The 10905-nt window shown below is 35.0% G+C and overlaps 1 protein-coding gene across 1 annotated transcript in view; it reads left to right on the top strand.

Moving 5' to 3' along the window:
* LOC118747112 (proton-coupled amino acid transporter-like protein CG1139) overlaps window positions 1–10749 on the top strand; it is a 12874-nt gene extending 2125 nt beyond the window's left edge. Inside the window, exons 2-9 of the mRNA XM_036481103.1 lie at window positions 5909–6025; window positions 6087–6237; window positions 6388–6509; window positions 6577–6803; window positions 6861–6991; window positions 7069–7247; window positions 9489–9664; window positions 10508–10749. Of these exons, the coding sequence (XP_036336996.1) occupies window positions 5909–6025; window positions 6087–6237; window positions 6388–6509; window positions 6577–6803; window positions 6861–6991; window positions 7069–7247; window positions 9489–9664; window positions 10508–10749 (1345 nt within the window). The remainder of the gene's footprint in view (window positions 1–5908; window positions 6026–6086; window positions 6238–6387; window positions 6510–6576; window positions 6804–6860; window positions 6992–7068; window positions 7248–9488; window positions 9665–10507) is intronic.
* Window positions 10750–10905: the final 156 nt, after the last annotated feature.

The following is a 10905-nucleotide window of genomic DNA, read 5'->3' as shown; positions in this document are numbered from 1 at the left end:
CTGGATTGAATTTAAAAATTTAATTATTCCTCACGTACGGTAAAATACATTTAATGTGAATTTATAACCTGTTCATTTATGTTGTTGCTTAGTAATTACAATATTTTCTAAAAATAAAATTTTATTCATACATTGCAATTTATTTGAATGTGTGCAACATTCGAACAATCGCGCACCAGTTATTATTTGAATAATTAACACTCAGCACGGTGTAAATAACATGTGCTAAAAAATAATTATTTCAGTTTTCTGGCAAACGGGTAATTTTGAGGTGTATCACCTTTAAAGTGAATGTGCGTGTGCCGAGTATAGAAAGTTCACTTACGTACTAGCTTTGATTTCTTTACTTGTTTCTTTATATTAATAAAATTTAATATCCTTCCGCTATTTGCTATCATTAACTTATTTTATTGACTAATACAATACACCAGATGCTACGTATGCATGGTGTACGTACAGATATGTGTTCGACTAATTGTCAAATCGACTTAGTCAATTAGTCGTTTTCGTTTTGTACATGAAAAATCAATGTACATTGACATCAATGGCATTTTATGACCCTTTAAGTATGCATAGATATTAAAAAATATTTTATCAAAAGGTACCGCTTATATTTGTCATTAATAGTGTGGAATATTTAAAAATAATATAATTTCAGCATAGGTAGATAGAACCGGTTTTTAAATCACTCATATTGATTAAGAGGGAGTCAGAATGGTTAATTATTATATGGATACTGATATCGTACTACGTTGTAAAATCTTAATAGATAAGCAAGAACCAATGATAAAAGGAACAGTCCAGCGCCTTCGTCTTGGTCTGCAGGCTGTATCGGAGATACACCCGCTAAATTTAAACGTAGAATACGTGGTATGGTTAAGAGCATATCCAAGTCAAAAACGAAATCACACACTAAGAAAAAAAGGGGTTTTCCAAAATTTTACAAATTTACATACTTCTAAGTGAAAAGAACTCAATGAGAATATAAGCGAAAGCCCTATTTTTATTTTTATTTTATACCATTGTTTTTTGTGTTTATTTTTACCTTGGCCTTTATCCTTTTCTTTATCTATGTACGTCCTCACCTTTACTTTTATTCTTGGATTGGACTTTTTCTAAATGTTGTTTCACTTCGAAAAGTCTTCGCGTATTATGCATACATGTGTTCATATATGTATGTACATATATAATATGTATGTACATATGTATGTATAGACATACATAGATTACTAAAAATAGAAACAGATCCACATTAACTGCAATCAACATATGTACGTATGTATGTATTTACATATGTACACACGCTGCGATTAGGTTATCAAAAGCCGCATTACATACGCATACATACTTTTTGTCTCCTTCCACACTTCCAACATATGCGCGTGGTTGCAAAATGATGACGAGGTGATTTTGTATGGAAAATCATTTATGCCCATATATTTGAATAAAATAAACATATATAGAAGATATCAACCAATACTTCCCATATACCAAACGAAAGGAAAACTCTTGAATTTTTGATTAAAGAAAACAAAAACAAAATCATTCGAGCGGTTTTCGAGCATTTTGGTAATGAAAAAAATTTGCAAATTTTTTCAACAATTTTTTGCCTTAAAATGCTCAATATTTGTTAATTTATATAAAATTTGTACCCGATAATATTTCTACTGCTCCAAAGAACCTATATCCCGAAAATGAAAGTTATATATGCCAACAATAAGTTGCTAGAGCACTTTAAAGGCTCAAAATTGACCCCAAAATAAGGCAATGTTTACCGTTGTTTTTACGACAGAAACCGAATTGGTTATTTACAAAAATGAATCTGTCGACAGGTTTGGAATTTTATCTTTAAAACGCCACACTTTTCTTTGAAATCGCTTTATTAGTTCTCGTGCAATAAGCGTTTTTGTGAAGCTCTAAAAATTACAACTACAACATTTGAACATAGCCCCCATACCTTAAGGTAAGACGTATTCTACGTCAAAAATGAAATGGGCATAGGTTTTTTTTCCGTCCACGAAAACCGTCACATTGCGTGTAGAAAGAAGTACCAGGCATCAGACTAACTAAATGCCATGGTTGTAGTGCCGTAGAAGATATTTGTGTTTTAATGAGTTTAGTTGATCGTCTCCTAACACATCTCTTCAATAAAACTTTATTATAGCTAAGGCGTAGAGACTAGTGTTGCCAGATTTTTTTTCCAGGCATACGGGACAAACGCATAATTTGTCCCAAAAATGCGGGATTTACAAAAATTTAATGGGACAAATGAGAAATATAGGATTTTCTTTAAAAAGCCCAACTGCGGACCATATATGTATTACAAGTACACGCAAATAAAAGTTTCAAAGCTTGCAGAAAGTTCACAAAAACTAATTAGAGTTAAAAAAATGTTCATCGAAATTTCGATATTTTTAATTAGATTTCCTAGTCGAGTATGCAGCTCTTTTTAGTATAATAAAGTGTTAAATGCCAAATTCAAGTTGCTAAAAATGACCATTGATTTTTTTTAACTTTTTTTGTGGAGGGTGTTGCGCATATAAAAGCCGTTATATGGAAGAAAATTCGCAACAACCTCAAAAAAGAAAAAATTCTAAAAAATCAACGGTAATTTTTAGCTATATTTCTCTTACAGAGTTGCATGCAATAATGCTTGTTAATGACCTACTCACAATAGCCGCGTTAAAGCATGATCATGTTGAGTATAGAAATTTACAGTTTGAAATGAATAATGAAATGTTCGAAAATTCGGGAAAAATCTTGTCCCGGCGGAACATTTCAAATGTAATGCAAAATACGGGACGTTCCGCCAAATATGGGACATTTGGCAACGATAGAAGAGACACAAATGGGTGTTTCAAACGGGGGTTTGGTTAAATTGAGGGCAAAGCAACATTGTAGAGGAACTTAAGTGGCATGAAGAGAATCGTCTACCAGGCATCAGCCCACCGTCCTAAGGGCCACCCCTATTAATTCCGTATGTGAAAAATTGTTATGCAAGTCCAATAATTGAACTGTACATATTCGACCCATTGTAGGTTATATTACCAACAGCAACCCAAATGCCCATAAATATACACATAACAAATTTATTAGGCCTTACAGTGCCCGGTATTGGCACACCATATAAGCTGTTGGAAAAATAGTAAACGTGACATAATTTCGCTAAAAATTGGCATGCGCTCTTACACTTAGAAGAGCCAGCTAAATATATATTTCTCTCAACACCAGATTTGGTTACTGTGACCAAATCGTGTAACAATAACCAAATCGCTGGCGGAGAGAAATATATTTAGTTGTTGTAACTAAACTCGTTTCTCAGAGAAGTAATAGAAAATTATGAAATATTGGAAAGATGAACCCATTGCAACGCCCTCCAGTTTTGGGGGCGTGTGTTAAATTTTAGCCGATTTTTATGAAATTTAGTTTGTATTCTCACAATCATTAAGTGTATTGGAATTTTGGTTAATATTTGTTTTCCGCTTTCCACTTTCAGAAATACGAAAATTTTTGCAGTAGTTTTTCCATTGTTCGAAAAATCGAATATCAAAAAAAAAAAACAAAAAATTAACATGAAATATACTTGCCGAAAATTATATAAAAGCTCAATTACGCAACACATAGAGTTGACTTGGCTTGAAAATTATATATCTGACAAATGAGTATCAGTACATTTGGTACATATAAAACATTTTCGGTACATTTTCAACTTAGCCACATAAATTTGCCAGGAATTTGTTCCTCCTTGCAGTTATACCAACCAAGTGCAGCTTCTCTCTAGTGCCCTCGGACACATCTCTTCTTAATCAGACATCGTCAACGTTGGTGTGTCATATGAGCAGACAAGAATCATCCGAGATTTGTTAAGGTTGATTTCTATTCGTTTAGAAGCCCCCTGCTAAGCCTAAATAACCACCAGTGGACAAGAGTTAAGCTTCCTTCGATCGCTGATTGACAGTATGCTGGCTCCTAATTAAACCAAGTCTATTATACGTAGCTTCAAAGTAATGGCTCTCAACAATGCCATGCCGTCTTGGATTGTTCCTAGGAGGTTATTTGGCTTCCCCCTTCTCCGCTAAACTAATCTTTTTTGATTTTGTCTTAAGGTTGAGTTAACGCTCAAATGGTACAAATGTTATTGATTTGGCTCCCAGTGAGTGCTCGCAAGTTGCTGCAGCACGTAGACATGGATTGACGAAAGAAAGTGATTCTAAAAGATTGTTTGTCCACGAAAAGTTCTCACAGTTTGAACAGATCTCAAGGCGTTTTGGAGAACGTAATCCTAAAATCATGCATGACAGATTTTCGTACTGTTGAGCAGATTTGACATGATGGGAAATGTGTAACAAAATTTACATAGAAAATTTTAGGTAGTACTGTTGATGGGTACAATTTCTTCCTCAAATTAAGTACACTATGAAAATTTGATTTTCCATCCCTGACATGTATGTATGTAAAGGGTGTTTTTTTAAGACATGTGGTTTTCAAGAAGAAATAAAACGCATATAGTTTAATGTTATGGCCAAGAATCTAGCTTTATAAAGATAAGGGTTTGCAATTATGTTTAAAAATGATTTCGGGCAAGTGACCGCCGCAGCTGGCTCGAATAAATTCCAACCGAGAGGCCCAATTTTCGACCACTTTTTGCAGCAATGCGGGCCGTATGTCATCAATAACGCGCCGAATATTCTATTCCAAGGCGTCAATTGTCTCGGGCTTATCTGCGTGGAGAAGCGACTTCACATAACTCCACAAAAAATAGTCCAGCGGTGTTAAGTCGCACGATCTTTAAAATATTTTCCACCTACATATAAACTTATTAAATCCCTTTCGTCTGACACTGATATTGTGATACATATTCTAATTACCTAATTTCCTTAATTCAAGTAGTATTTGATTATTCAAAAAGGTGGCAACACTGCTACATCTAGTTAAGAACTAAAACCCTTATCAAAAGCTTTTCGATTGATACCTATATTCTAATTATTCATTCTAATTAATATAATTTAATTTTTAAACTTGTTGTAACCCTTGTAAAACACCTCAGTAATATTCTAAATGTTCAATCTGAAGGTTTCTAAACAATCATTCGTTTGACACCCACATTTTATCTTTTCAGTCAGCTTGCGAATAATTAATTTAAATTTGTGGCAACCCTTTCCAAAATATTTTCAAACTGCAACTTTTTTAAGCCTCTTGGCATCCATTTTTTAATATAATTTTGAAATAAGTAATTCCCTTATTTCAAGTTGAATTTCATATTTTAAACAGGTGGCAGCCCTCCTCCATGAGTATGGAATTTAATTTATATATCTCTATACCATCTTCCAGTACTCTATCACAAATATTTCCTAAGATATGCAGTATGAAGAAATCCGTTTGTATGGGAGGTGCCACGCCCTTTCGTCTAGTTAAGTAGTTAAAGCGTGAAAGCGTAATAAACAAACCAACTCACTTTCGGATTTATAATACTAGTAAGGAAAGGATTGCTTTTATATAGCCTTGAACAGTAGCTGTGGTGTGCACTTTGCATGGCGCAAATAAATACATAGTTCATCATACGCCCTGGTTACCAGCTGAAATACAAATATGTAAGTAGATTGGGCCTTCAGTAGAAAATTCTTGACCGTGAGCCCTGTGCTTCAGTACAAAAATTGAGTGTGAGCTTAAGCTCATTTTTTATAAATTGCAACAATACAAACATTTAGGTTGAGAGAATGCGTACATTCTGCGAAATCAGCGCATATGGGTACTCTTCAAAAAGTTCGCCAATGCCTATCCCTCAATCTAGCCATATGGGTTCTATATTATTTAAATGCTATCTGAATTTGTACATGAACTGATACACATACATATATACATACTACATACATACATTCTCTACCTATCCAAAACTTCTCCAAAACAGATCACAATCTAACGGAAATGGTCAGTCACAAACAAAGGAGGCAAATGGACGTAGCGCAGAGAAGCACAATGAAGACTATGATCCACATTTACATCGAGTTGTGAAAAATCCCACCACGTATGTAATACGAAACAACGTAATATTTATGTAGATAATACTAAGCAATATTGAATTACAGAAATTTGCAAAGTTTTGCACACTTTCTGAAGGCCTCAGTGGGGTCGGGAGTTTTGGCTATGCCGAGCGCATTCGCAAATGCAGGTTACATCAATGGACCCATACTTACGATAATTATTGGTGGACTGGCGCTTCACTGTTTGCACATTCTGGTGAGCTTATGCGTTAAACTAAATCTAAAATTATCATCTTAGTATAATTTGCCTATGGCCTTGTCTGAATATACATACATACCTACATGCATACATACAATACAAATAACCAATTCTTTTAACGAAGACATGAACTTCATTACATCGCAGATAAACTCAATGTACGAGCTAAGTAAACGTAAGCGTGTACCTTATTTGACATTTTCTGAAGCGATGACAGTTGGTTTGCAAGATGGACCGCCTGCTTTCAAATTTGTTCTACCCATAGCAACGTAAGTACCTACACATATTTACCATTTAGCTGCATTGCATTTCTTCTTCTTTACTTTTCAATTGCAGTCCTTGTGTTGACGGATTTCTAGCCTTTTATCACTTTGGTATTTGTTGTGTGTATGTGGTGTTCATTGCGGAGAGCATCAAGCAGATCGTTGATGAATACCTGGTGGTCTTAGATATTAGGCTGCATATGTGTTTCCTTTTAATTCCACTCTTTATGTTGTACAGCATACGAAATCTTAAGTTACTGGCACCTGTCTCATCTGCTGCTAACATATTGCTTATTGGTGGTAAGCAAGGGAGTTTGTCATCTATGTATGTATGTATGTACCAAATTTAATTTTCAGGCTTCGGCATTGTGTTGTATTACATTTTCGAGAGTTTGCCACCGATTTCGACGCGTGTACCCTTTCAGGATGTCTCTAGAGTACCAATTTATTTTGGTACAGTACTATTTGCTCTGGAAGCTGTCGGTGTAGTAAGTCATATCGATTCATTAAATATATCATGCTGATGCTAATTATGTAATATCTGTATGTATGTATTTTTGCTTAGATCCTTGCCGTGGAGGAGAATATGGAAAATCCGAAATCATTTGTAAAGCCTTGCGGCATATTGAATATTGGCATGTCAATTGTTTTGTGCTTGTACATACTACTCGGTTTCTTTGGTTATTGGAAGTATGGCGATGAAGCTTTAGGCAGTGTCACCTTAAATATACCTCAGCATGAAGTGTAAGTTGATTTTAAGTATTTAGTACTTATACATAAATTAATTTGAGATTTTTTCGAATAACTATTGGTTTCGATGAGCGGTGCAAAAAATAGAACCTTTCGAAAATCAAAAATTCTTATAATAGTATCAGCGCTTATCATGCGAACATACATACAACCTCTTTAATTGGGTTTTCCAAACCGGTTTTAATCGATTTTTTCCACAATTTTTAGGCGATTTTTGGAAATTGTGATTTTTTGAATATCGAATAAACCGGAGTTTTGGAACGTGTTTACCAATCTTGCTCTTATATGCAATCAAGTTCCCATCGAAGATTCTTTTTTGGAATACGTACATATGTTTTTCAAAGCGGATGATGAGCGTCATGCCTAATTTTAATAGTTTTGATCGAAAGTTAGTTAAGAAAATCTAATTTCGAACACCCTACTATATACATATAGTTGAAAGTAGAGAGCTTCCTCAACGATCTAGTTTCTCGCAGACATCCATGGCATGCGTTTCCGTGTGTGTATACTCAAATTATGTCAAAGTCATGCATATGTATGGATGCAATGGACGTCCTTTTTAATGTAGGTGCAAAGGAGCATGCGTTAAATAGGTATGTTCGAAGAATGCACTAGAAGTGTAGAATAGTGCAGTGCAGAAAAAGAATATCTGACATTTAGCGCAAGAAATTACATGTGTTTAGTGGAAGAAAACCCCTCATCGAACGCTTTTTCCTGCACTAGAGTACTCTAGTGCTTTCATCGAACAGACCTAATATTACTTTTGATCTCATTATATGAAATGTAGTGACCAATTTTGTCCTAGCATGCCCTTTGAAGAGAATAACTGTACCTCAAAAACCAGAGCGCGTATGAAAAGCAACTAATCGCTTTACTTATAAGAATTGCCATCAGCTAAGATTCGAACCCGAAGCTTGAAGATTGCTACAATACAAAGATGAGTCGAGGACTAATTGTTATCGCAATTGTACCCTCCATGAAGAAATAATAACAAGTTCTAGTCAGTAACTTAACCTCACTTTTTCGTCAATTCTAATCCGCTCACGCATTTTTAAGTAGTAGAAAAGGTACTTATTATTTCCTCTTTTTACTCCACTTCTGCAAACTATTTCAAAAAAAAAAAGGGCAAGCTCTCCCTGATCGTCTTGTTTTTAAATACATTTGTTTAGCAAGGCTTTTTCTTCGAGGAACGGTTCTCAAAGAAGATTCTTAACTTTGCACAAGAATATTCCGACGAACTGATAACCTCTCCTTTTTTGGAAGTCGGTTAAAAAAGCCTTTCCAAAGTTCGATGTTTTCAATGCCTTTGGTTGACAAACAGTTACGACCAAAAAGCTTTTCGAAGATACCGGTTTTTAAGCCTGAATATACATATGTTTGTGTCGGCAGCTCCATACGGCTTGGTCATGCTCGCATTTTTAACCGACTTCTAAAAAAGGAGGAGGTTATCGGTTCGTCGGAATATTTTTTTTTATGTATGTTACCGCATAACTTTGGACCACGTCCATCGATTTCGATAATTCTTTTTGCATCGGAAAGGTAGTGTGTCAGAGGTGGTCCCATATTAATCTGGTTTAGAACCGATCATTGGATCATGATGTATATATATGTATATATATATATATTTTTAAGTCGGTTTTTTTGCTAAAAATTACTTGTTGAATGCTGTACTCTATTGCCTGTTAGAGCGCTCTTTTTAATTTCACTTCAGCAGATTTTTATCGCATCTGGGAGGCAGGCGAGCGATGGACTTGCTACTCACGTCTTGCCTTCACTCTTCCGCTACTCGTCATATTTAAAAACCTGTCAGACCCGAGGAACTTATTGCTTTCAAGCCGAAGTATTGCTTTTTTTTCCTCGGCTTGGTCGAGTGGAGTTATGGATGTATCGCTTATATAGATCCACATGTGGTTTTCTTTATCGAAATCGTGACCGCTGTTACCATACCAAAGCGCTAAGAAGTGTTTCGACATATTTCAAGTGTACTTACGTCTTTTCCTTGCTTTCAATTTTCGTCTTTAAAGAAACTAGATCCTATTTTTAACCATTAGGTTGATACCGTTTTCTGCCCCTCCCTTCTTCCTCTTGAAGAAAAACATCTCAGCTTCTACTCCTTCTCGCAGTATCGCTCATTCGGACCTTATATTTGATTTTATTCTCAAAATAATTAAATATGCATATATATATATATTTATAGAGTTAATAAGTATTTATATTTTGCATATTTTTTACCAGATTAGCTCAGGTGGCCAAAATTATTTTCGCCATTACCACCTGGATGACTTATGCGTTGCAGGGCTATGTCACCACTGACATCATTTGGAATAAATATCTTTCGAAGCGTACAAAGGATACCTCCAAGCATGTGCTATATGAGCTTTTGCTAAGAGCTTGCATTGTGATCTTAACATGTAATGTATCAATTATATTGTATTGCCTTAGGGTACCCTTAGGGTACTTTCACACAGAAAGCGGAGTCGAACCGAGCTAAGCCGTTCCGAGCTGAGTGAAGCTTTCAAATTGCTGTAGCTATATGAAAGTGTTCATACAGAAAGCTTTTTCAGAAGCGTTTTCAAGCTGAAAGCAAACAGTTTTGGATTTTGAATTTTCTATTTAATTTTTCAGCTTTAAGACGGTGCTACCATGATAAAAATATAGTAAGGTAGAACCGCTGAGAGTCACTTTTAAAATTCTTGACGTTTCCAAACAATTTAATTTTTAAATTTACTCACAAACTCACACACACATTTTCATTTTCAATCTCAAGCAACAACAATTCCGAACAATTTCAATTTTTCATTTTCACTTTTATATGATTTTAAAATGTTGGCAAACTTCAAAAAAAAATCATGGCCGACAAATTGAGAGAACGGTTCTACCTTGCTATGTTTTTATCATGGGTGCTACAAACAAGATATCAAAATATTCAAACAAAAACGAAATTTACAACGAATCTTTTAATTAAAATTGCGCAAATATTTTTGCCGCTTTTCTCTGACGGTAATTTTTATGGTATCTTGTAGCCGATTCCACCAGAAAAGATCCGCTTCGCTTCGTTCAGTGTGAACACCATCAGCTTCGCATGGTTCCGCCTAGCTTCGCTCTGCGCCGCTCGGCTTTCTGTGTGAACGCACCCTTAGAGTATTTTATTTTCAAAGCATTTTCTTATTTCAAGCACTTAACTACAAACATCTCCTATCACCACACAATTAATTTTTAATGTGGCTATTAACATAACTATTTACCTTTTTCAGTTTGTTTCGCTGTGGTCATACCTGATTTATCGCTATTCTTATCGCTGGTTGGGTCGTTTTGCTTATCTATACTCGGGCTAATTTTTCCTGCATTACTACAAATCTGCGTACAATATTACAGTGGTTATGGCCGATGGAAACTTAAATTAATAAAAAACGTATTACTGGTGGCGTTCGGAATATTCGGCGGAGTTGTCGGCACTTATGTTAGCATAAAACAAATTATTGACAACTACAAATGAGGAATCGCATGAAAACAAAAACAATAAGTAATGTTTACATGAGCATAGGAATGTATGTATTTAGTTTAGCTAACTTATAGGTAGATATAAAAATAGAATAAACTAAATAATAATTTTAAAACCTTGTGTTAGATAAGGGAGGTTCCATGGGAAACT

This window comes from Rhagoletis pomonella, unplaced genomic scaffold (genome assembly GCF_013731165.1).
Source record: "Rhagoletis pomonella isolate Grant_MI unplaced genomic scaffold, Rhpom_1.0 Rhpom_scaffold_00011, whole genome shotgun sequence".
NCBI classification, from domain to species: domain Eukaryota; kingdom Metazoa; phylum Arthropoda; class Insecta; order Diptera; family Tephritidae; genus Rhagoletis; species Rhagoletis pomonella.
Note: the sequence above shows the minus strand (reverse complement) of the source record. Positions and strands in the feature narration are given on the sequence as shown.